At 38.4% G+C, this 27,443-nt stretch overlaps 3 protein-coding genes across 3 annotated transcripts; 1 reads left to right on the top strand and 2 right to left on the bottom strand.

Moving 5' to 3' along the window:
- Positions 1 to 3,751: 3,751 nt before the first annotated feature.
- adpgk2 (ADP-dependent glucokinase 2) lies at positions 3,752 to 14,496 on the top strand. Its single transcript, XM_034680204.1, has 7 exons — positions 3,752 to 4,064; positions 6,248 to 6,407; positions 8,838 to 9,028; positions 9,158 to 9,254; positions 10,542 to 10,678; positions 11,083 to 11,219; positions 11,839 to 14,496. Exons 1-7 carry the CDS (start codon positions 3,869 to 3,871, stop codon positions 12,388 to 12,390), a joined length of 1,470 nt encoding a protein of 489 aa, XP_034536095.1. The 5' UTR covers positions 3,752 to 3,868; the 3' UTR covers positions 12,391 to 14,496.
- Positions 14,497 to 15,601: 1,105 nt separating this feature from the next.
- Positions 15,602 to 18,649, bottom strand: efcab2 (EF-hand calcium binding domain 2). The gene is made up of 7 exons (XM_034680205.1): positions 18,610 to 18,649; positions 18,397 to 18,430; positions 18,101 to 18,173; positions 16,707 to 16,783; positions 16,306 to 16,348; positions 16,040 to 16,106; positions 15,602 to 15,948 (listed from the first exon to the last, which is right to left on the bottom strand). Exons 1-7 carry the CDS (start codon positions 18,632 to 18,634, stop codon positions 15,833 to 15,835), a joined length of 435 nt encoding a protein of 144 aa, XP_034536096.1. The 5' UTR covers positions 18,635 to 18,649; the 3' UTR covers positions 15,602 to 15,832.
- A 1,369-nt stretch (positions 18,650 to 20,018) lies between these two features.
- On the bottom strand, positions 20,019 to 25,496 carry cgref1 (cell growth regulator with EF-hand domain 1). Its single transcript, XM_034680769.1, has 7 exons — positions 25,115 to 25,496; positions 24,407 to 24,503; positions 24,060 to 24,137; positions 22,129 to 22,202; positions 21,820 to 21,944; positions 21,596 to 21,697; positions 20,019 to 21,324 (listed from the first exon to the last, which is right to left on the bottom strand). Exons 1-7 carry the CDS (start codon positions 25,122 to 25,124, stop codon positions 21,055 to 21,057), a joined length of 756 nt encoding a protein of 251 aa, XP_034536660.1. The 5' UTR covers positions 25,125 to 25,496; the 3' UTR covers positions 20,019 to 21,054.
- Between the last annotated feature and the right edge of the window lie 1,947 nt (positions 25,497 to 27,443).

The following is a 27,443-nucleotide window of genomic DNA, read 5'->3' as shown; positions in this document are numbered from 1 at the left end:
TAGGCTCTGTGATGCATAGGTTAGTTATTTTTCAATTGGTCTAATTTTAAAGCCAGCTGCTTTGTTTATTTTTATGCACTGCTATGTCTGACACCACAAATGCCACTCTGTGATGTTCGGATGTAATCATTGTAATTGGTGCCTATTAGTGTTTTTTAAACTTAGTTTTTATATGGTTGAAATGGAATGTTTTCATTGTCTGTCTGTATTGATCTACAATATTGATACATTTCTGCTATCATCTTGAATAAATAAAATGATAATTGCTTCCAAATATGATGTTGCAATTGAATATGCATGCAATTTTTTTAATACTTGTCTTTGACTAATCTGAAGCTAAACAGGTTAGATTAACTCGAAGTGTAGGCTATGTTGCAAGGGGTCAATTAGATTAGATATCAGTCAAATTTGTAAGTTTGTGCTGCAAATATGAATCAACTCTGAAAAATGAAACCAACATGTAGCTCGTGCAGTGAAAATTAACATTTGCTTAGGGGTCGCTTTCTTTATATGGCCAAATCTATCACTCGATGAAATTCTTTGCTATGGAAATTGTGAAAAGGGCTTTTTTTGCTGCATGTAGTCAATCACTTTGATGGCCTCCCAGCAGCACTTTTAGACATGACAAACTATATATTGATAAGATTATTTCTTTATGCTAATAATCTCTTGTTTTTGTAGCTCATTAAAAACCCTCTACAGGGGCACTGAAGGTCAACTACACAAACATCACATGAATTGCAAAAATCATTTCACTGAACAATATAACAGTTCATGAAACACAAATATTTCCCAATGCAAAAACATTTAATGGAACACGAATCATTCAAAAAATGTATTAGTATTTGACTAAATGTACAAATATTTCACGAAACTCAGAAACCTTTGTAAAAAGCAATATTTCATGCAACAAACATTTCAAAAAATGCAAAAATATGTCATGCAACATTTCATTAAAAAATATATACATTCCACAAAATGCAAAACAATTATCAAAGCTGAAATATTTCAGGAAACATTTCACAAAACACAAATTTCATAAAATGTGAAAATATTTTTGTGTTAGTTTAAATGTTTGACGTTTGTTTTTTTTTTGTAGTCCTTAAATATTTGCGCAGTTAAATTTTGGGCCAAAGTAGACATCAATGTAAGTTTCAGTATTTTTCTTAACCCCTATTTTATACAGTTTATGTCAGGGGCTAATTTCAAACTCAGTTCAGTTCAGGGGCCACATACAGCCCAAGTTGACCTGAAGTGGGCTGGACCAGTTATATAACATAATAAACATAGACTATGGACGTAGTATCTGTGACGTCACCCATCTGTTTCTGAAGAGCTGTTTTGACACCAATCGTCGGCGGCAACCATATTGCTTCTGTCGAGCCAGTGTGACGTAAAGAGGCAGAGTTTGAGCCTCCAAGCCAACAGCTACAGGCTGTTTCCAAAACCGCATACTATACTAGCAGTACGTACTGATTTGAACAAAATTCAGTATGTAGTAAGTAGTATTTGAAAAAGAGCAAAATCTGCAGTATGCCAAAACTCCCCGGATGTCTACTGATTTGGGAAAAATTCACAGTATGCATCAGACCAGTCTGCCTCGCGTACTGTTACCCATAATGCACGGCGCTCGTTCCACTTTTTCATTTTCCTTCTTTTTTGATGGGAGGAAATCCATTTTTGGGTGCTGTGGAAGTTATCGAATTACATATAAACCACTTGCTAACTTTTTAAATCATAAGTGAATGCTAAAGAATCAGTTTCTCTATCGGCTTCGCTGTTGTTTACTTCCGCTTTCCGAAACCGGAAATCCAGTGACGCCTGGCCCAGCGTAATGCAACGCAGATCGAACAGAACAGCCATACTACATACTAAATTCAAACACAGTAAGTAGTAGGCAATACCTACTGCCTACTACATTAGTAAGTAGTATGTAGCAGGCCGTTTCGAAAACAGCCACAGTGTTCCCGCAGGCAGCTGTGCCTCTCATTGGAAGACTAGTAATCTCAATATCTTCGAAATTGCCGCAATAGGAAAAAAATCACACCCCTCACAGCGAGAGCACATCAAGAAATGAGCTATCCAGACTACACTTTTCTTTTGTACCAGGCTGTAAACATGTTTATTTCTGCTGTAAAGATCGTCTTTTTCCCATTCATGTGACTTCCGGTACTTCCGGAGCCAGCCTCAAGCGGATCCTCGATGAACTGCCGCTTTTAACACTTTCGCATTGGACTCATATTTTTAGACCGGAGGTTGCGTCTTGATAATAACCTATGAATAGTGAAAACTCAAAATGTTTCCTTTTGTTTTAGTGCAAAAAAAGTACAAGTACATTCTGAAAATGTTCACATATAATGAACTATCTTTCACAAAAACAGCTGTTGTATTTTTTGCTATGATGAGTCTCATAGTGAGCTGAATATTTTACTCTAAGCCCCGAAACCTCAATCAATCAATCAATCAATCAAGCTTTATTTATATAGCACCTTTCATACAAATCAAATGCAACCCAAAGTGCTTTACAGAGATTGAAAAATGAGAGAGAAGCAGAAATGAAACAATGGCAAGACATATTAGGGGACAATAATAATAATAAGAAAAATAGTAATAATACAAATTAAAAATAGGAACAGCATAAAATTAAATTAAATAAAATAGAGACCAATGCACACCAAAATAAAATATGTGGAATTAAAATAAGTTAAAGCATTAAAATTAAGAATAAAAAATAGTTTAAATAATTAAATTTTAAAAAAGGTAAGGATAAGAGTTGAAAAATAAAACTAAAGGTAAAAATATCAATAAAACTGAGTAGATAAATAAAAATTAAATAAATGAATGAATATATACATAAAATAGAATAAGATAACAGTTAAAAAAATTACTAAAATAATAAAGCAACATTTAAATCAATATTACAGTAAAAGGTTAGTAATAAAATTGTTAAACTCTACATAAAAGCCAGACTGAATAAATACGTTTTTAGTTTACGTTTAAAAGCCTCAATATCTCTATCAGCGCCTCTCAGATCCCTCAGAAACCTGCTGACAACACACAAAACACAGAGGTTACCCATTCACCTGACACAGAGTGTAATGTTTACTGCAAAAGAACAGAGATCATAATAATGAACAAAGGTAAAGCTTCTTATTCTGGACCCCTCAGCTCCAGCAGGATCATCTTATAGTGCTATAAAAAGTCTTTATGAATCTCAACCGGATTATGCAAACAGCAAGTCATCTATTTTCCCATTTTGAGAAAAAAAAAAGTTCATGTGCGCTCCATCAGCAATATGATTTTATGCGTCCCCTAGAGGACAACTCTGAAATTGCAGTTACTTTTATTGCAGAATTGCAGTTAATGTCATGTCTGCAATGTTTTTGACTTTTCAACGTCGTTCCGTGGGCCGGTTTTTGCATGTTTGACACCCCTGGTCTGTGTTCTTAACTAGCTAAAAACTCCTCACATGGGGCTTTAAGCGGTTTGACCTCAGCCACTTCCGCCTTGCTGTCAGTGTAGACAAACATCCCCTTCAAAGTAAAATGAGTGGCTCGTTTTTAACGCAGCTTTCTACCACGTACAGCGGTGTTTCCATCAAAACAGCACGCCATAAGGAGGGTTTTTATTATGAAATGGTTTAATGTATTATTATAATAGCTTAAATACATTCTCATGATTTCGTTTTGAATTAATTGTTTAGATTTGTTTTTGAGCATAGTAAACATCCGTTTAAATAACATCCGGGACACTCCGGCTCTAAAAACAAGCGCTCAGTCAGCACGCTGCTCTCCGACTGGTCCAGCGGGCGGAAGGAGCTCTCTGTCGGGCTGTGTGTGAACCTCTGAGGCCGGGTAGTCTCTGAGCGATGGAAGGGGGTGGAAGGGTCTCGTGGATGAAATATGGGCCTGTTGTGTCCCTGTTCGTGGTTCTTTTGGCCATTTGGTTCAGGTCACCCCAGGATGCAGGGCTGGACGACCGGCTGGACACCGTGCTGTCCTCTCTGCTCCGGGCGGAACGGAAAGTCGGGATGAATAACGTGGAGAGACCGAGAGTGGCTGTCGGTGAGTGTCTGCTAATGTTAGCTAGCCTAACCTTAGTGCAAGAGTTTAATGATTCATTATTTAACAGGTTTCACATTTTTATTCTAAATAGCTCACATTGACGCTGGTAAGCTGATTTTAATGCAATAAAACTAGATCCAGCTTTTTCATGTATAAAACAGTAAATACAATGTATGTAAAAGCATATACAGGCTGTTATAGATGGTGATTGTGATGCCTCAACATAAGACTTAAATAGTATGTTATAATATATTATATGAACTTCCGTTTATTTTAGTAATTGTCAAAATATTACAACAGAAGGGTTGTCGTGGAAGAGGATTAGGGCCACTGAAAAAAAAAAAAGGTAATTTATGTATTATTATTATTATTATTATTGTTATTATTATAAGAAAAAAGTCAGAATTCTGAGATTAAAGTCAGAATTCGAACTTTTTTCTCATAATAATATATACATATTTTTTTTAATGACCTTTATGTATTTATATTCAGTGGCCCTAATCCTCTTCCGTAGACATCTAATCTTAACTGAAGATGTATATTACAGCCTGAACATACACACATTACACCAAGGTGTAGGGTACATCTGGTGGTTTAAGAGGGCTGATCATGAAGGATCTGCACAGTAACCAGATCTCAGTCCAGATCAGCATTTTGTATCTCTATCTGGAACAGTTTGTTCTGAGCAGAGACCCTCCATCCACCAACCTGACCCACAAAAGTCTCATCTCCATGTGTGACTGTCATGTCTCTGCAGTGTTGAGGAATTATTTGAAAGTATTCACAGTGGAAGGAGCTTAACTACAGCAAAGCTACAGCTTACATCAATTTAGTAAAGTTAAATAATAACTTTGGTATAGTATTAACTGGGTCTCAGCACCAAGCATAATTAGATGTCTCTAGCACGCCACTACTTCCCTAAATAATTGTAAATAAACAGAATTAAAATAATGGATCTGACTAGTGCATTCTCTATGCATCCTTTCAGTGGTCAGTGGGATAGCCGTACAGCTGCTGCAGTATGTAGTTGAACTACTTGCTCAACAACATGCTGATCACCACTCTCCAACATTGACTGAGGAGCTCTTTCATATAGGTCTCCTCTGTTTGAAGTGGTGATGGAAAAAGTGAACAGTAGAGCCAATATTTGCAAAAGGGATGTAGGTTAAACCAACCAGATTAACCGCTGAAAGCCTCAGCCCTCATTTACAACAAGGGGCACCACATCATTAGCTTGTTTAATTCAAGTTTGTATAATTAATGTATAAAACCTTTCAAAGGTAGAATACCTCACTTGAAGACTACAAATGGCTGTATGCACTTTCCTGAAAAGAGGTACTTAGCATGACTGTGCTGTATCAGGATTGTGATGATCTTATCCTCAAATCTTGAAAAACTTTGAACCACAGTACGAACACACAACAGAGCTGATCATCATATCTGTCCAACCTTTACCCACTTCCGCAACAGACTGAGCCACGCAGTCAGACCTGTTACTGGATTACTCACAATTAGGTAATGTCACATCACATGTAAGCCTTACAGTATAACATCAAGCTTGTACTTGTCTTTACATACTGGCACAGGGTGCGTCAGATTATTTTAGAATTTGTTTTGTCATGTTTTATCATCATTCTTTTACTTTAACACTTTAAGATTGTCCAAAAGAAAATCATAAAACAGGGAGCTGCAAACACAGAAGCTTGAAACCAAGATTTGGAACTTCGTTCATTATTTAAAAGTAATGCAAATGCAAGATCGTCTGAAACTTGCACAGCTTTAATGCTAATAGGTTTGCTATACACATTCTCGTATGTTGGTCCTTGTTCAGACTCGCCCAACAATCTTCATAGCTGAAGGCCATGTGTTGATGAGGTTTGATCCAGCAGCTGACACTGTAACCGATCATTTGAGAAACCGCTGTGGAGGACAAATGTCACAGCAGTTGCATCTGTTCAGATTTCTCCCTGCTCAGTTTACTAAAGCTTGCACACCGGCGCTACTTCTCTATGTGCACTGTTACGTTTGACTGCAGGGTCTTAAGTGGTACATAATCGTTTCTCTGTTAAGCCATTTCTTCATCATCTTATCTTTGATCATTTGAGTTCAATACCTGCTCCTGTGCGGCCTTTGAATCACACATTTTGTTCTCCCTGTCTCTGTTTTTCTGCCTGCTTCTTCAGGTTTTGGAGGTTGTGTGGACCTGCTCGTGGATGGGGTATCGCTGATTAATAAGATTGGTCTCCCACCCACAGACCAGCCGCTTCATCATAACTACATAGAAAATGAATTGCAGCTGGCACAGAGCTTTGCTTACTTCTTTGCACCAGGAGCAGCTGCAGAGTGAGTACTGAGGATGTTTGTGACTTATTAAATGTAATGTTCACTGTGTTTTCACGGTATGTTGATATTAATTCAGTGCAAATATTTGAATAGTTAAGGCATGTCTTAGGCTGAGTTTCAGTGTTTAAATTCAGGGTGTAACTGGACACAAACAACGGGGAACATGAAGTGAGTACACATTTCATGAGGCTGGAGCCAAGCTGAGGACACATTTAAAAAAATACTTTCTTTGTTGGACCCCTCGGGCTACAGAACATTCTTTCTCCCTCACATGCTCTTTAACACACACACTCAAATTCCATCATGATTGTGTTGACATATTTTGGAAGTACATACATGCAAATAGTCACAAGGACACTCCTTATCTTCAGTATCTTCAGTTACTTTTATTTTTCCACAGAATATCAGTAATCAGTAAAAGATATTAAAATTATTAAGAGCTTGATTAAATCCTCACATTGTTTTGGTGTCTGATTGTTAGCTGTGTTTATCAGTTAGTTGCTCTGCAGCAATCCTAAAGTATCAGATGTTTATATCGTTGAACTTATCTCCCCTCACTTCTCATTCATTTGTGACTGCAACTGTTTTATCTGTGGCGCCTGTGAGCCCTTTTCATAGTCTGGAACAGACACCTGAAGGCAACAGGCCCTTATTTTGGACAAAAAGGATGACGGAATGATTGAAATAATTTTTTTCCATGTCAAAATCTCAGCTAAGTAAGTATTTCTTACTTCAGCCGATGCTTGAATGAGGCTGAACTTCTTTTGGTAAAGTCTGACCATAATTTGTAAACCCTTAAGCAAAAAACTATTATTATATTATGTGGAAAGAACAGAGAAGATGACCCAGTATTCCTGCCAAGTTAAGATCAGCTTTCATAAAATAAAACGGTTCCTTTTGCTCCGTTTGCTTTTCCTCACTTTTCTCTTCTCTGTCAGTTAATCATGCTGCGTCTGTCCATATGACACTATGATTATACACATGCAGCTTCAGCTTGGCACACTGAGTGAGATACAGTGATGAGTTGGAGATATCCTTATCTACAGAATGAACCAGAACCAGGCTAATCTTGTTTAAGGCTTACAAGTAGTTTGTCATCAGTGAAATGTTTATTTGGTGATTTTGGCAAAACTGGGTTTCATCCTCCTGATTCTCACAAGCACATTCACGCGTCATGGAAAATGTGATGATGTTTTATTGGGGTTGGCTGTGGCTCAGTGGTAGAGTCCACCAGTCCCTGAATCATAAAGGTTGGGGGTTGATTTCAGGTTCTGCTGTTGAAGTATCCTTGTCTAATACACTGTATCCCAAACTGCCCCAGGTGACTGTGCCAGCAGTGTGTAAAGGGATTAGATAACACTGATGGGCTTATACTGCCATCAGCATATGAATGTGGTGTGAATGGATGAATGTGGCGTCACGTAAAAGGACTTTGAGCGGTTGGACGACAAGAGAAAGCAATATAAATACTATTCACCATTCAAAACTAACTCACTACCTTGACTTTTGAACTATTATATTAACATTTCTTGTTCATTCACTAGCTTTAACTTTTGTACCTTCCTCACTCTTGCTTTCTAAATCCCTCTACTTCTACTGTTCAGAAGGTCAGCCTTCTTCTTCTGCTGATGTCCCTCTTCTGGAAGTCCTTAAGTTTTGCACAGAGGACAGCTCATGTTAATCATCACACCCTCTTCCTGCACCTATCACACGGCCCGCCTTCCTGCACACACCCAACCGTTCAGTGTCGCTAACCACACACAGATACACGTCCAGCTATAATCAAACAGTGGAAAAGAAAACAAGGAGTGTAACCTTGAAAAGAATGTGTCAGTTTAGATGCCATTTGCCATCATACACATTTCATGTTCTGACAGGACAGCCTGTGATGATTGCAGCGTTATAGAATCTGCAGCTAAGATTCAGTTTCATTGAGGTATCAAGTGTGGCAACAAGTAAACCACCTCCTCTTTTATATCCACACCTTTGAGGTTTTCATTCCATCTCTTAGAAATGTTTGTCCTTGCTTCATCTTTTTACTCTTTGAAATTTTGAGCCATTGATAAACTTGTGCAGACATCTTTGTATCTTAAGCTTTTCATGGATTTAAGAAGTAAAACAAGTCTGTTTTGTTAAAATGAGACTTCATAACACAGCATCACACTTCATTTTTCTGCTATTCAGGAGAAAGTCAGTTTAAAAAGTCATAGACACACTGCTGTGTCAACATTTGGGCACAGATTGGTTCAACAAGGTGGATTTATTCATACGGGACATTTGAAACACTGATGTCTGAAAATGATTTTCTCATGATGCATAACTAATCCATTTGACAATAAGACACATTGTTCAGAAGAAATAATGTTGCTGCTCTGTAGTTATTGTCATTTAGTTTCTGTAGTGTTTCACTATTCTGTTTTTGTCTTGCAGGCGTTTCATGCTGAACGAGACTCTGTTTAGTGAGTTGGTTGAAGCGTCCCGTGACCTACCTGGAAACAGATGGTCAGTAGGTGGCAATGCCCCGGTGATGGCTGGTCGCATGGCAACAGAGGGCTGTGATGTGTTGCTGGGGGGAAGTTTCAGCCCAGATTTTACTGATGTACTATCCCAGCACATTACAGGTACACACAAAAACACACACTGCTAGTACACTCTAAATACCCTCTTTATTTTTTAAACACATTTTCTGAACTCTGTATACTTACCTTTTAATATTACTGTGCCTCTCCGTCCTCTGTCTGTTTCTTCAGTGGCAGGTAACGTGGTAGAAGAGCCAGACATTCATCTGATCATGGAGTATCCCTCTGGTGCAAGCTGGGGGCCTTTCACCTCACGAAGAGCCAACAGGTCAGTGTTAGCAGAGAATTTGGTTGATATGTTCAGAATAGTGGTCGACTGACGTCAAGTTTTAAACAGCCAATCAGAGAGCAGGTGGGCTAATGGTCGATATACACTACCAGTCTATCCATTGTGTACTAACCCTACCTCTGAACAACACAACTGATGGTCTCAAACACATTAAGAAGGCAAGTCATTCTACAAATGAACTCTTGACAAGGCTCATGTTAATTAGAAACCATTCCAGGAGACCACTTCATGAAGCAGACTGAGAGAATACCAAGAGTGTGCAAAGCTGTCATGAAGGAAAAAGGGGGCTACTTTACAGAATCTAAAATATAAAACATATTCTGGTTTATTTACGACTTTTTTGTAAATTAAATAATTCCATATATGTTCTTTCATAGTTTTGATGCCTTCAATATTAATCTACAGTGTTTAAAATATTAACATTAATAAAAAACATTGAATGAGAAGGTGTTTCCAAACTTTTGACTGGTAGTGTATAATGTTGATATCACGTTGTTGTTGTTGTTTGCATTTTATAAAATACAACAGTCAATCATAACATTAAAATTAGCATCTGTTATTCAATGCACATGAAAATCTAATATACATGGTGAGTCAGTACCATGTGTTAGAAGGATTCTTAGATGGATTTAAGTCATGAAATGGTAAAATATGTCAGGTTATGCTTAAGATTTCAGAACATGACTGATATTTATGTCAGAAGCAACACTACACTCATTATTATATACATCATAACAGAATTCAAATGAAACACTAGCCATTTCAGGATTTGATCTGCTGTCATTTAGGATGGGAAAAACATGCAGCCTTTTAGAGGGACGTTAATATTGTTCAACAGCAGACACGCTGACGAGGCTGCCTGCACTTGTTCATACTTTTGCATTGGCCTTGTCAGCACTGGTGTTGGCCGATGCCAATAATTTCAAATTGCCATTAGTCATCCTGATTAATCAGTCTATCTCCAGTTCAGAGTCTTATACAAGGGAAACTCTGCATGTGAGTATATTGAAGTTTGAGACTCACATCTTCCTGGGTTAGTGGCTTATTATAACTGAATGTCATTCTTCATTTCTCATGCAGATTACAATCTAGTTAACATTTGAAATGAAAGGAATGAAACAGCCTCTCTCAGAAGAGAGAGCATTAATTCAAAGAAATGATCATGTTAGTAAAGGAAAAAAAGAATAACTGTGATTGTGAGCACCGTGAGAGGACTATTTTCTGTTGTGTTTGAATCTGGATTTGTTTGTGCTCTGTTCCCTTTAGATATATCATTCACAGTGATGACCATAACCCCTACCTGGACTCCATGGCAGAGTTTACAGAGAAACTTGAAGACTTTAACCCAGATCTGCTGGTGGTGGGGGGGCTGCAGATGATGGATAACTTCCCCTTCCAAGAAGGTAAGAAAGGACTGGTGAAGACCCTTGACTCATCTTTGAATTGAGACAACCAGCAGTACAATCTGACAATCATTTTGATCTGAATTGAAAAAAGATGACACATTTGATACAATTCTAAAAATAAAGAGTTATCAGGAATCATTTTAACACTTAAGGACCCTGTACAATGCAGTGAAGGCTTCTGCTGATCATATTTTGCTCTCCAATTCACACTACCACACTGGCAGATCATCGGTGTCTTGTGTTACCTGAGTGTCTTCTTTATGTCTTAGTTTATCCCCTCATTTTTCTTCTTCCTCTTGGTTTCTTCTTCTTCTCTTTCTCTTTTCACCGCCTATCAAGTGACTCCCATTGTATGTAGATTTTGTTCTCCTCTCACCCTGCCTATTCCTTTCATTATACAGGTGAGCGTGATGCTCTCTTCTCCCGCCTGGCTAATCTCCTGTCCTCCTCATCTGCAAAGCTTGGGGTCCATTTTGAGATGGCCAGTTTTGTGGAAGAGAGTATAATGGAAGACCTGCTTCACTACGTCATTCCACGTGTATGTATGAGCCAACATTGTAATTATTAATTCAATTTATTTGTAAAGGGATCATGTACAATTGGAATTTTTAAGCTTAATAAATCAATTAAACTAGTGAAACATGGGGATATCCCAGAATGCCTTAAATAAGGGAGTCCACAGACTAAACAAGGGTCATGTTGTCTGACCAGATTATTTTGGAACTTGATTTGCTTATTTAAATTGTTGGATTACATTTGTAAACTAATCAGTTGAGCTTCCTTTATTTACATGTTGAGATAACACTGTATGTTTAGTGCCTGAAGTATAAAAGAAAACCTGTGATCAACATTGGGAAACGTGTCTGCAAAATCAAAGAACATGCAGCATTTCAGATGGATACTTTAGAGAAAATTATGAGTTAGAAACACGTTTCCTCCTTTCACCTCTGGCCCTTTTTATGTATATATTATTAACAGTGCAAAACCACACTCCCTACAAAGAACTTGCTTACTCTTTCAAAACAAACAACACTTTTCTGTTGCATTTTTGAAAGAATGCCACTCCATGCCAAAGCACAGCCTTTTTTTGTCTCCAAGATGCGCCATTAAGTTAGATGCAGATCCTGAGTTTAACCCATCTTGACTCTTCTTTGCAGGCGGACTCTTTAGGAATGAATGAACAGGAGCTTCCAAACCTGCTCAGTCTCCTCAAAGGCTCCACCATTACGGTGCTGTCAGACCCAAACCCTCGTGTAGCCACTGTCCTCGACCAGATGAGGGAGGTCTATCGCATTCTGAACCAGCGCTATAAGGACAGCGAGGAAGACACTAACAGTGGTGAGGGTAAACCGCTGACCCGGCTCCACGTCCACACACTAGCTTTCCAGGCCATGATTGTGACACATGGCTCCCAGTGGAAGAACACCATGTCAGCCACCGCCAAAGCCTCCCTCACAGCTAACCGCCACGTCTGTGGCTCTAACGACATTGACCCCAGCAAGGCCAGACTCATCATGGACGACTCTTTCTCCGTAAGCCGGCAGGAGGGCAGCCAGCGAATCCCTCTACAGGAGAGCAGGCCTGTCAGCTGCTGGGACGAGGAGGACTATGAGATCTGTGTAGCTCCGGTACTGGTGTGTACTGAGGTTTATCAAACTGCGGGTGGAGGGGACAACATCTCAGCTGCGGGTCTGGTGCTGCAAATCTAAAGAGGGGTGCTGAATGGTCTATATGCGTTGTGCTGACTTGATGTTAGCATAATGTGAGACTCTGGAAACTTGATCTACCTGTGATGCAAAGTAGCCCTATGAAATCTGACTAATGCTTTCACTCTCCAAACTCATGGCTGAGGTGAACCATAAGAAAATCTGATTTCATTCTCAGGAGTCAGATGATGGGTTACAATGCCTTTAAATCCAGTCAGACCTCTGTTAAAATATGGGCTCTTTATATATTGCTATATATCTACTCTGTCTGTGCCTGAGTGCAAAACCTTTTTGTATCCTGTTCATTGGATCTGTAAAGGAAACACTGCCCTGCTCTGTCTTGCCTCGATCCTTTACACCCAGCATCTTTGCAAAGTCACTGTAGCCCATCACCTGACTTCTATCCTGCTCCTCTCTTTCCTCAAAGGCCTTATCCTTCAGCCAGGAAGAAACAACAAGGCATGACATTTGCATCAAGTCATGCAGTCACCAGGTTGTTGTTATGGGTCCACACTGGGAGGCCCATGGCTCAGTGTTTTATGAATTATGTATCGGGACTTTGAATGCATAATGGCCCTTCTCTGGTTACAGAGCTAGCGTGTTTGTTCCCGTCAGTAGCTGACAAAGCTGCACAACTTCTGCTGTATGATAAACTGTCTTTATTTTAACCTGTGACTTCACTATGCAGCAAACCAGAGATGTTTAATCACTGAATCTGCTGAACCTTCGAATTCTGTTGTGCAAGTTTATCGGGTGTCGTCAGCAGAAATGCAGACCGTGACAACCCTTGCCTTGAAAGTAGTTTCAGAGAAGTTAAAAAGTGAACTATTCTGCCTCTACTTTTTTTTATCTCATTCAAAAAGGCAAACAAGTGAGAGGAAGTGAGTTGATCTCACATTCTACCTACTATATGTGGATAAAATTTGCAGAATGGATTTGTTGTGTTGTTTTAAGAGGGTCATTGCTCTGCCTGTCAGTTGCAGTGCAATAACGCAACAAAATTCAGAAATTATTGTTGGTAGCTGGATATGATGTCAAAAATCTCTTCTCTACCTCCATCCTGTCCTTGTTTCTCTTTCTCTGTTTTTCCCTTCTTCCTTTATTTTCCTCATGTTACTTTGTCAGAATTTCTGTTGTCAAATTTTCTTCCTTTCCCCTCCTTGTGTCTATTTATTGCTCTGTAAGGACCAAATAATGTTTGGACTGCTACTGCTAACACTGATGCAAAGGAGATGTTCCTGGCAGTAGAAAGCAGTTACATCTCTGGTTTTAGATTTTTCAGAGAAATGATAACATGATATTTAAAATTTGACTTGACATTTCGGTGTCAGTCTCCATGAAGCTAAAGCTGTGAAATAGTGGACCACACAGAAAACATGTCACATTTCGACTTAATCTTACTTTCTCCAGATAGGAGCCAAGTACCTTTCACACTAATGTTTTCTTTAAACCACTACTTTCTGGATTCCTCACACAATGTTAGTGGGATAATCTGCCACTATTTTCAGGGTTTAAATCACTTTTATTGAACATTGAACGACACATCTTCTGGACTTGAATAATCTAACATTCCATCATCGACCCAGCTTCAGTGATTTCCTTCTTTCCGAGTGAAGTTAGTTTGACCACAACATATCGTGAAGATAAGCCCATGTCACTAAGGAACACAATATTTATGTTACAATGCATTATATATAATGTCAAGGGAAACTGAAGAAGTTTAAGATATCCCTTTAATTATTTTCTCTGTGTTGAGTCATGCGGAGGGTGAATGAGCCTTACTCTGTTTTGACTTTTGTTTATTAGTTTAAAGGGAATGTTTAAGGCAGAACTTTTCTACACCTGTAGGCTTATCTTGTATTTTCTGATGCCTTTGTTTTACACAGTGATTAGAAACAAAGTTTAACGGGTCATCATTGTACTGTGAAATGAAAAAATGCATGCGTTCATGTTCAGATTCAGGACTGCTTGTGCTTGGCACCATATCATGTACATATCTACGCTCTAGATAAGTTATGTCATCCATGTTCCAATGCTGTGTTGAACTGTTCCATGCATGTTGATTGATGCAAAAACTTCATGAGATAAAATGCAATGCTAATGAGGCTATCACTGCTTTTATTATTTACTCATACTCTGAATCATCTCGTGGTGAGGGTCATGTTCATCACGGCTGAGCTTTTAAAGGTAACACTTTGGATCAGGATAAACTACAAGAACTTGTCTTTAGGACACTTGTGACTTGCTACTGGGTTTTTACATCATGGCTTCTTTACTACTTCATTATGATTCACTGATGAATGTTGCATCCAATTCCCAACATCCAGCAAATATTTATTTTTATTTCAGTTGACGTCACTTCATTAACTTTATCTCATTATAATGATAATGCTTCTCAGACAGCGAGAGCAGGGTTTTGGACTATTACTTACACAGAGATCATGTGTATCTATTAGACCTGAATGCACGCTGTGCAGTCTTTTTATTATGAAGTGATTAATGTCCCTGACAACACTAAACCAACACGGAGTAAGGAACACACCCAGAGAAATGCTGAGTCACTGCAACAATGGTGCTCTTCTGTTATTTCAGTTTGATGTGAATTATACAAAGAAACCTAACCTAATTATAGGAATTATGAAGTTGATTAAGTAAATAACATAAAAGAGTGATCATAAAATTAACTAACAGAACTGCTCACATGAACCAGAGCTGCTCCACTTTCTTCTCATAGTTAATGCGCACATGATTATAAATTAATAGTTTCTTTGGAAAACAAGACTATAAAATTCAAGCTATTTTCTGCCTGCTGCTGCAGAACTCTGAAGGAGCTTGAGCTATTTTTAGATTCAGCCCTCTGCCTCAGCTTCTATTTTAAGCCTCAGTACTGGGGTTGGGACAACAGTGAGCTGCTTTTTTAAATTCCTACATCGTTTCTCTCTTTTGTACTCGGGCTCATATCAGTACAATTGGATTATCTCGAGCTGTTGAGCTTCTGTTCGAAATTTAATGAAACAAAATGAAGTTAAATAAACTAAATTGATCTCACAATACAAGCAGTTTGAAACTAAGTTCCCTAAAAGTACAAAACTATGACCTTATATTGTTTGTGGCTTACTCTCTGCATCACTCAAAATGATTAATTCTGTTTGTGTTCTCTACAGCTGAAAATTTAAAGACTTCTTTGCTGCTTCAACATAGAAATGATAAAGGATAGTTTGAATACAATATTTAATGCATGGAACCATAACAACATGCAAAATTGTGTAACATATTTCTCTTTTAAAGTATGTCACACATTTTGGCCCTTCATTCATACATTCCCTAAATCTGCCAAAGTGTTCAGGATTTTGATTAAATCATAAGACAGCCCCATAAACAAAGTCAGAATCAAGCTATAGCACCAGAACAAAGATTTCTAAACATGCTGACAGATTTACTTTGACTACTTGTCAGGGTCGAAGGTCAGCTGGCAGATTATGTTTTCGTAATAAATGCGTTTCTCAGGGTCAGCAAATGCTACCAGCATCTCCTCCATCTCTCGCTGATTGAAGATCTCACCTGGTTTAAAGGCATCATACACAAACACAGATGTGGTTAAAAACAAAAATAGTAATTTTCTTGCCTCTCAAAGTAGACACTGAACCCTCACCTTCTTGTGTCAGGTAATTGGTCAGCTCCTCAGAGTCCAGGTAACCTTTCTTTTCTTTGTCCAGATTCTAGGAACAGAGTTATTACTTTTAGGCTTCAAGAAATGTAAGTCAGCAGTACTTGTTATTTATATCATGTGCAGTTTGTGGTGCTGAAAAAGGGGAGGTCAGAGGAACTGCAGTTACAGATACAACAGAGCTAGCTAACCTGTTTCTGCCTCCTAAACTAGAGCACAGGAGAAAACAATGACACAGCAGCTGCTCCTACCTCAAAGGCCTGAAGCACACGGTCCTCAGGGATGGGAGGGAACCTAACACACAAACACACACACACACACACACACACACACACACACACACACACACACACACATTATTTATATTTGTCTCTGTAATGTGTGTTATGATTTTAATTAATAAAAGCGTTCTGTGTTAAAACCTTCTGCCCAGTTTACTACCCATGTGGCATTAAAGCACAGAATAGCACGTCGAAAAGAAAGAGTCATAGTTTCTATTAAAAGGTACATGAAACATCACCTGAAAGATTAATGATGAAATAGAAGTGTGTGGAAGCATGCGTTCATGTGTGTTCACCTTCACTACATGAACGAAATGTAATGAAGAGTTCAACCTCAGTAACATAATAAAAGATTAACAACAATGTCTTACTTGTTTTCGAGCAGCACTCTTGTCATGGCTGGGAGGAACTTGTCAAAATGGATATATCCTGTTTGGTCCTCTTCCACCTGGTTGAAAATGACAAGGCCTCTTGAATGTGGTTGTAGAACAACAAGTGGAAACTGTCTAACAAAACCAACCGTGATAATACTTAACAATATTAGCTACAATGACAAGAGCATCTTTCTTTCTGCATTTCACCAGTCAGGTATAATCCACACAGGATCATATTAATACCACATTAGAGTCACAGAAAAGATTTCAAAATTAAGGTAGCATTTTTATAAGGTAGCACATACATCTCACTGGACACTTTATTAGGTACACCTGCTAATCCTGGGCTGGACCCCCTTTTGCCTTTGTGGCATAGATGCAATTGCTGAGATTTTGGTCCATATTGATACAATAACATCCCGCAGTTGCGGCAAAGTTGTCAGCTCCACATCCATGATGCGAATCTCCAATTCCACCACATCCCAAAGGCACTCTATTGGATTGAGATCTGGTGACTGTGGAGGCCACTGAGTACAATGAACTTACTGTCATGTTCAAGAAATCAGTTTGAGATGATGTGAGCTTAGTGACATGTAATGTTTTTCTTCTGGAAGTGACTATGGCATTCAAACTGTGCTCAGTTAGGAAATATCCCTCACTCCATTTCACCACCACCATCAGCATCAACCGTTGATACAAGGCAGGATGGATCCATGACTAATTTTGACCACGTTGCAGCAGAAATAGAGACTCATCACACCTTGAAATGTTATTCCAATCTTTAATTGTCCAGTTTTGGTGAGCCTGTGCAAATTTTTGTCTCAGTTTCTTGTTCTTAGCTGTAGTTTCTGAAATACAAAGTTTATGGTACAATGATTTTAACTTCAGTTGTAGAACATAGTATTATATGTCAGAAAGAAAAGGGTAGAAATTACTCAATATGACACCCATGGTGAAATAAAGGCCATCACCATGTATTGAGGTTATCAAAAGGCTCCTTTTGGCTACTACAGCACATAATGTTCTGAAGAATATGTAATATTAAACTACATTTTTGACCAGATCACTGTCTGCTCAGCTGTATTGCTATGCTACAAGAGCTGCAGACAGTGCTGAGATTATTGTTCCCAGTAAACTGCAGGCACCCATCCACTGAAACTCAATCTCAAATCAGTCAAAGTAATGTTTTCTGGAAACAAATATGAAGGTATTGAAATCTGTTATCTGCCCATGTAAGGTTGTAATACTGGCCAACAGATGTTTCAGTCAGAGACTGAATGACTTATAGACTTGTATGACTTATGTTTGAAAAGGTTTAGGTTTCTATCTGGCTGTAATCGTGACAGGTTGACTGCATAATTTATCAAACATATAAAAAACAATGTTCTGACCTCAGCAATAAAGTTGTGTATGTCAGCCTGACTGGGAAAGCAACCCAAGGAATAGATGATGGTGCCAATCTCCCTGGAAAAAACACCACATTATGTCACTGGGTTAAATATGAAATACAGTGACTGATACCTGCTGACAAAAGGCATGTTGTTCTCAGATAGAGCTACCAGGCCCAGTTGTATCTTACGTTTTTCAAAAAGTTTTTGATGTGAATTAATTTTTACTTTACAGCCAGCTGGTTTATCTACATTTAAACCCAACACCACCACCCTACTACAGAGCAGATAAAACTCACCTGACATCCACTGTGTTGTTGGAGCCGACAGCCTCTGGCAGAGAAGAGATTCAAGAGTGAGTTAGTTAGTGAAGAGTTACCGTCAAACTCTGTCAATTGCCGAATTAAGGCGCCAGCGGGCTGCAGATACAGTAAGCCAATTACCCCACTTATCTGGGACTCAAACCACTACATAGACCATATGACTGACTCAGATGGTTAACTCTTACAAACCTGCACTTCGCTTATTCTCCGCCATCTTTGTGTTTACACCGTTGCCTAACAACCGTCTGGAACAGTATAAGTAACAGGGGGCTCGAGTAAGGTAGTTAGCTAGAATAGAATAGAATAGAATAGAATAGAATAGAATAGAATAGAATAGAATAGAATAGAATAGAATGTACTTTATTGTCATGGCTGGGAGGAACTTGTCAAAATGGACATATCCTGTTTGGTCCTCTTCCACCTGGTTGAAAATGACAAGGCCTCTTGAATGTGGTTGTAGAACAACAAGTGGAAACTGTCTAACCAAACCAACCGTGATAATACTTAACAATATTAGCTACAATGACAAGAGCATCTTCCTTTCTGCATTTCACCAGTCAGGTATAAAATTATAAAAATCACATAAAACAAGTAATTCAGGTGTCTGTTAGAGAGAGTTACAAAGCCTAATGGCTGCAGGGATGAATGATTTTCTGTATCTCTCAGTCCTGCAGCACAGAGAGATGAGCCATCCACTGCTGCTGTTTCTCTGGTCCACAAAGAAGTTGTGAAGTGGATGATCTGTGTAATTTAGAATGGCCTTCTGTGTGCATCTCTCCACCACACCCCCAGTGAGTCTGGTTCTAATGCAGTGCACAGTGCCAGAACCAGGTTGGACTGAGTGGGGGCGAAGCTAATTTATGACAGAGGGAGGAATGGGCTTATAAATATCAAAGGATTATAAATAACCAAGACTACACCTTAGATATACCACAATAATTTCAAATACGTTTTACACACAACAGTTTCAAACATTGATTACATTTGTACACATAAAAAAATTACATTACACCTCATATACACTTTCACTAAAATGTATCAGTCTTTAGCACGACCCTGCCATTAGTATTTTTTGCATTCACTGCATTATTAGCTTCTATATTCTGGTGGGAAAAAAACGTGAATCTGACTTTTGAATCTGGTGTGCATGCTGTTTTTCTGATTTGAGTACTTCAAAACAGGTTATGCAGATGTTTGGAAAACTGTTCATGACTGTGAATTCATTCATTCTCTCAATACGCCATGTTTCGTTCTCTGAGACACCCAGAAGTTGAAGCTGCATTTTTAATGAAAAATTATGGCATCCTGTAGGAAAGAGGCTTTCTGCTATGGGACTGTATCAATCCATCTGGTTTTACAAAAAATAAGCCACTATGAGCAAGTATATGGCTTAAAGTTATTTGGATGTATAACTGTTATTTGACAAGTGGATTTTATAAATCCACACTAAGGTGCCTGCCTTCTTAGTCATAAACTCAAAAGTTCAGTGTTTAAACAGTGTCACTGTCAGCATATTTGTTTACCTTTCATACTTCACATATAAGGTGAATTTATTTTTTGAGTGTGTTTATTAAATACAGAGAGCAGGATAAAAGAAAGAGGGATAAAGGAATTGCTTTATTTTTATGGCTGTAAAAGTGCACAAATTATTAAAAAAACGCTAAACACAAATACAACAAATAGTAAACCTTTTAATCTTGTAAACATATTCAACTTCGCAGATAAATACTGAATCTAGCGTCATTGAAACAAAGCCTTTCTGACCTTTATTCTGAAGAGCTTCGAAGCATGTCGCCTTAAGACTGTTGGTGGTAGACACATGCTCAATACAGTACTGTTCTGCAAGCCCGACTCATTGAGGCACATTAAAGTCTTCATCAAAGTACAGTATTTCTGAGTGGTACTCAAGTGTGGCAAAATTAAGTAAAATGTCATCATTACTGCATACTAATGTGTTTTTCTTAAAGTAATTTAAAAGTAGTCAGGGCAGAGGCTGAGAAAAATTCTCACGGAAGACAAAAGTAAATCTCCTGGCATACCAGGTGCAGCAACTAGGTACAAATCCTAAGCCCAGAGTGGTAACACGCATTAAGGCCAAACAGTTTGTACATGAAACAACAGTCACAACATAGAGCAACATAAATGCATTAAAATGTCAGGTGTGACAAAAAGAGGGCAAAGACATACAATTAAAGCAAATCAAACATCCAAAGCCAATACTCTTTACAATTCAAAATTAAGTCAAAAAAATCTACACTTAGTGTTTAAATCTCCTGGGGAACGATACAATTCATAGGTACTTTTCTATATGGAATGGCTTCTGATATACTTTTATAAACAATACTGCATTTGTAACTTCAAATTAACTGAACTGAAAGCCTCCATTTACTTGTTTTAGAAACTCTCTTTCAATGAGGTGACAGAAATAGTCTTAACAGATTTATCTCTTTGTTTATCATCTCTTTCAAAGTTTGATTATGAGTTCAATTGATGGTTTTCTCTGAATTTAAGCAGGGAGACCATTTTTTAGGAAGCTGATGAAGAAGAAGACATTTCTGTGATCGGTAATTTAATTTTATCTCAGTCTTCTGTTGACTTCACACTGAAACAGTCTATGTATGGGTGTGTCAGCATTCATATCTCCGGGTGTCCCAGATGAGCAGGAACTTTGTGGTCCTGCCCCGTTTCTTCTGCTTGGGCTTCTGGGATTTGTTGTCCATTTTGCTCATCTGCTTGCATAACAAGTTCTTCTTCTGGCTTAACTTCCTGCAACATCTCATGAGCCTCCTCTTTGTGCTCTGCCGTCTCTGCTCCTGCCATCTCTTTGCCAGTACTGAGGTTTGACAGGCTCTCCTCCACTGCCATCCCCTGCTCCTGATTAGGTGCACTGTTGTTGATGGAGTCCTGAAAATGTGAAAAGTAAGATGACATTACTACATCCAACCAAACACACCGCTGAGAAAAAAAACAAGACTAACTTACTAACTTTTCATTTTTCACATAACTTAATTCATTTGATTTGAATTATATTGCCTGTTTATACTTCTAAAAAAGCTAGTCAGGGGGCCTTAAGTCTGCATCAAACTACTACTATAAGGGTCAAGACATTACAAATTATATCATATTGTATAAATAGAAATAATATTATTACATGCTGTGTGCAAATAAACTGTACCTGTGTGTAAGGTAAAGGCGGAGACAGCAGCTCCAATGGGGTTAACAGGCCATCCTGGTTTAGATCCTGAGTCTGGAGTAAAAAATCTACCAAAGCCACCACCTGCACTCAGAAATCAGAACACGTGCCAGCAGACAGAGTCCAGGTCAGAAAATATGAGTGTGTAGAGGTACACAAAAAATACAACAACACAGCATTCAAACACCTGAGACACTCCTGCTCACCTGCTCAGTAGCCTGTCGTCCAGGTGAATGATGGAGGTTATATTCTGAGACAAGCTTCATTAACTCCAAACCATCCAGAAACCTACTGTGGTCATAGTCATAGAGTCCAAACAAGTAGAACACCTCTGAAACAAACAGGAGAGAACTAACATGTTAAATATCAAATAATAACAAGTGTATTTAATAAATTGCAGAAGATGTACAGTGTGAAACTTGAGTAATGTATGCACATAAAAACAGCAGCTGGATATATCCTGAGTGAAGGTTTCTTCAATGGCTTAATAAACACAAGTAGGTGGACATGTCTACCTTGTTCCCGGGTGCTGATCTCCGGTCCTCCTTGGTTAATCGTCAGACTGGACTGAATGAAACTTTGCAGCAAGCTGAGTAAACACATCACAAAGAATATTTCAATTCACCAGTAAAACACCTGGAACCAAAATCATCACTGAGGGGATAGATTTCAACTCAGAGTGTACAGTTTTCTGAAAAGTCTCAACAAGTGACTTTATAAAGGTAAGAGGAACTGGCATCTCATCAGAACCAGTGACTGTATATAGAATGGAGGTCACTTCATTTCCACCAATAGAAAAGAACGCCTCTGTGGGAGCTGACATATTGCACTGATGCAACCAAGGCATACCCAGAATCGACCTAAACACATCACATCACATCCGAAATGCAGACCAAAACTCATATTAGACTAAGGGATAAAACATCAGATCCCTCAGTTGGGTACAGTCCACAGCAGAACAGTTATTTGTGTTAATTTGAAGCAGACACTTGTGAAAAGTTCAATGATTCTTGCGTTGTCCTCATTACGTTTTCTCACACAGTTCCTCCTCTACTCTGCTAATCCTGTACAGAGTGCTGCAGGAGCCTGCATTTGTCAACAGAGCTGTCAATCATGATGTCACATCCACCTCTCCTCAACTTTTCAGAAAATGAGCACTTGGACACAAATTGGCATAATGAAAACTAACTTTAATGACAGAAACCATATTTGGGGGAAAAGTATTTGACCTGTATTTTAACTTTATAGTTTGGCCTTTGTTCCCTCTGTTAGCATTACAGAGGTAGTGTTAATGACCACTATGGCAGCCAGTCAGCAGAGGAAGCTCTAATCTTTTGGATTCGACATCAGTGAGAACTTATGGCATCCATTTTAACAGTCTATGATCAGAGTTCATGATACTTCAAGTTGGTTATTGGGTATTTGGATACAATTTTTAGTGTAGACTTTAGTAACACTCACAGGGAAAATAAACAGGTAAAATTCTACAAAATAATGCCATTAATTTTTTACCCAGGCCTCCTGGTAATTAATATAGTCTAGGTTAGTGCAGATTTATCAACTCTTCTGTCATATTTAACAAGCTCTATTGACATAAAGGCCACCAAGAGATTGTTTCCCTCACAAAATGAAACCATTGTCTGAGTCATGAAATTCAAGATCATACTGCTTTAAGGTAATAGAAATGTGAGTAAAGATGGCACGGTATTGCATTTTGAATAAATGCAAATGAATGATTATGTGTATTTTTTCTTCCTTGATATAAAGAGATTTCATTCTAACACCTACAAACCATGTTAAAGTTCATGTACTCTTATCAGTATGCTGCAGGATACATCATTAGCACAACACAGCAGGCAAAGTCCACAGAGTGAGTAGACAGTCACTGCTTAGTCCAACAAGACACATTTGAATCTGGTTTGCATGCTGCTTTTCTGATTTGAGTACTTCAAAACAGGTTATGCAGAGGTTTGGAAAACAGTTCATGACTGTGAATTCATTCATTCTCTCAACACGCAATGTACAGTTGTGCTTATACGTTTACATACCCTGACAGACTTTGGGATTTTTTGGGCCATTTTTCGGAGAATATGAATGATGAGAGAAAAACTTTTTTTCCCACTCATGGTTAGTGGTTGGGTGAAGCCATTTATTGTCGAACAACTGTGTTTACTCTTTTTATATCATAATGACAACAGAAACTACCAAATAAATCAAAAATTCTGCCAGGGTATGTATAATTATGAGCATAGGTGTATTATTCTCTGAGACACCCAGAAGTTGAAGCAGCATTTTTAGTGAAAGATTATGGCATCTTGTAGGAAAAAGGCTTTCTGCTATGGGACTGTATCAATCCATCTGGTTTTAGAAAAAAAGCTATGAGCAAGTATATGGCTTAAAGTTATTTGGATGTATAACTGAAACTCTGTGTCCATGTATCACTCACCTGCGGTCCTCTTCTCCAGAGATGAAGGGATTTGCTAGGGCTGCTGCTGCTTGGGCATGGACGTCCACTGAATCCTCCCTAAAATATTCACAAGTATAGTTAGATTTGTATTTATTTTTCATTTATTTACAATCAAACATAGGGAGATGTAAGCAATGTAACAATGTTTTATTTTTGTGCAGTGAAAATAGCCCCCCTCATTTTGAAATGTAATTCATTTAGCATGCATTATAGGGAAAGACAGTCTTTTGTGTTAAATATTTATCATGCAGATCATTTTCTTATGACATTGACTGGAAACTGTTATGCCAAAAACATCTTATGTGTACTTATGGAAATGTGGTTACCCTTGTGTCCCAGGAAACCCTGGTGCAGCCAGGCACAGATGTATAAGCAGGAACAGGAACAGGAGCAACCTGCCCAGGTGAGACTCCACCAACACACCTTCAAGCACAGATTCTCATTATGATCTCAAATCACATTTGACCTGAATTCAGTGACAGGTTACACAACAGGATTTATCTGCCGAAATGATACTTTTTCTTACAAAATAGAAATGGAAAACGGTTTGCATCTTAGAATAAGTACTGGACAAAAAAGATCAGCTTCTTTCCTTTGGTTCACGCTATCTAATCCTCATCCTCATCTAATCCTCATACAATAACTAGCTTTACAGCTTCACCCTCATTATGAGAACGGTGCTAAGCTAACTCGTAGCCGAACACATGACCTAGGACTACCACAAAAACTAACTGCAGTATTACTTGATACCGCATCGGGCTGCACATCTGTATTGCAAAAACTGAGTATTTCAGATAAACTATGTTGTGGTCCTGCTTTGAATTTAAGAGACCCGGAAACGCTCAATTAGAATCAGATTTGGTTAGTTTAGCATTAAACTGTAGCCTCGTTTATGGGCTACGGATGTTCTAACATGTAACAATAAATATTTATATGAAGAGAAGTAACATGCACAGTAACATTTTGAATGAAATGTATGTCTCACAGCTGGATAAACACAAACAGTGTTCTCCACTTCTTTTTTCAGAGCCTACCTGTCTGCATAGTTGATGTGTGGACGACAATTAGCTTTAATTCCAGGAGGTTTGTGTTTACAGGTTCATGTCTGAAGAACAGCACCGCCCCGCACCGTCCCGCACCTCCCCGCACCGCCCTGCCCGCGCGTCCAAGTCTGCACTGCGCAACGGCGGCCGTACGCGCGCTCCCTGTGTGCCACGGAGACCCGAGTATTTTGGTCAATGACAGGGTCCACGTGGAGGAACCGTACAGTCTATGGGAGGAACAGAGCCGATGTGGATTCAACTGAGTTTGCGCATGCAGGCTGCCTTTGTGCTTCTCTGTCCAGGGTTTCCGCCACGCCACGTCCTCGCTGACAGGCAGATTCCGGTATTACGGGGTTACCAGGGAGGGATTGAACGTGTCTGCCTTCAGCTTTCTTTGTTGTTAGACTTTTGATATGCACATCAGTTTAAGTATGATCAGTGGTGGACAAAGTACACAGCTTCATTACTTAAGTCAAAGTATAGATACTCCATGTCAAATATAACTCAAATACAAGTGAAAGTTGCTCTGTCAGATTATTACTTTAGTTATAGTCCTGAAGTACTTCCTGTTAAAGTATTCAAAGTGCTTTTTAAAAAATAACTCAAAACGTTGTATTTTCACAATACATACGTGCTGTAATGGTTTCCATCATAAACATAAGGGCAGTAAAGAATACATAGGAGTACATTCTGTTACATTCTGTTTATTTAGAAACCACTACTTGAAATTGCTAAAACTATACCATGGAATAAAAACAGAAACTAAGTCACTCCAAGCACAGACAACTTAGTTTGAAATGTTCATCTGGAGTGAAACAAACGTTACATAGCTCAACAAACTTTCTCAGGATGGACAGTGAATGTTTGTATGTTTGAGCAGAGTGGGAAACAGGGAGAACATTTCAAACAATACGTATCATTCTTCATTTCAAAAACCTCTAACACGGGCTGAAGATATGGACATGGGTGCTCAGGTGGAGAATTATAGCCATCATTACCACCTCTAAATGAACTGCCTGATCTGAGTGAAATCTGCTCTGTTTGATATATAGGTATGACTAAACCACTGAGACAAACAGAACTACACAAACACATTTTACTGTCTTAGGGATCAGATTTAAGAAAAGAGAAGAAAATCCATGAGCTGACTTCAAAGCTTAAGTAGTGAGTAACTAGAGCACTGATAGAAATGTAGTGGAGTAAAATGTTCAGTAATTGTCTTCTAAATGTAGTGGAGAAAAAGTAATACGTTTCCCAAAAAAATTATACTCAAGTAAAGTACAGATACTCAAAAAATGTACTTCAGTACATTTACTCTGTTACTGTCCACCACTGAGTATGATTCACGTCTATATATGCGCATAGGGGAGGAGATAACTGATTGTCATATGGTAGGTCACATAAGGGGTCATGATTACAGGAGTATCTTTCTTCACACAGAGTCATTTTACAGACAATAAATACTCTCATACATTCCTCTGTTTATACACATGTATACAGTAGGCTACACAGCTAGTCTCCTTACATAATTTTGTTGCCCCTTTTTACATTTCACTATTAAGTTTATGTATTGTATTTAGTTTGTGCCCCCGCAAACAATTGGAGGTTGTTTTGTATATTTTGTCTTGATGCTTTGTCAGTGCGTCTTAAAGCTATTTTCTGCTTTATGCTTTGAAAAAACACTCCAAGTCAAAATGACAGAAATAAGATCAGATCCAAAATTGGGCACAGAAAGCAATGTTTGCATGTGTTCTTTCGTTGGAACAAGTATCTTGCCATTTAGATTATGCAACTGACACAAAACATCAATTACAGCTTGTTAATTTTTTCTACCAACCCAAGGCCACATTTCACATAATAATGAAACAGCTGAACACAGCAGGTCTCATAAGAACAAATGGATAACATCATGGATCGATGACTTGTCATGAAGAAAAGGCAATACAGGAAATAAAAATCTGGATTAAATAATAAGGATGTCGAATAGCATTCGTAACACCTAAGGGTAATTTTAATCAATAAATGTTTTGGCTAAATCTATCCAAAATAGCACAACATAAAGAAGTACTTAATGCACTCCTTGTATTTGACCACAAGATGTCCCAGTTACTCTTGGAATGATTTTGAAAAGGCAGCAAAGAGGAACTTCAGCCACATCTGTATAATGTTATACCTAAATAGATTAGGCTCATAATGTCATATCATAACTGTGGCAGCACAAATGTAATCACATGGCATGTCTGGTACTTTTATGAGTCTGGCAAAACTCATAGCTTAGTTAGGAGGCTTTTACTTTGTTTCTTCTCAGTGGCTGAGTACT

This window comes from Notolabrus celidotus, chromosome 3 (assembly GCF_009762535.1).
Source record: "Notolabrus celidotus isolate fNotCel1 chromosome 3, fNotCel1.pri, whole genome shotgun sequence".
NCBI classification, from domain to species: Eukaryota; Metazoa; Chordata; class Actinopteri; order Labriformes; family Labridae; genus Notolabrus; species Notolabrus celidotus.
The sequence above is the reverse complement of the archived record's forward strand: the minus strand, read 5'-3'. Positions and strand labels throughout refer to the sequence as shown.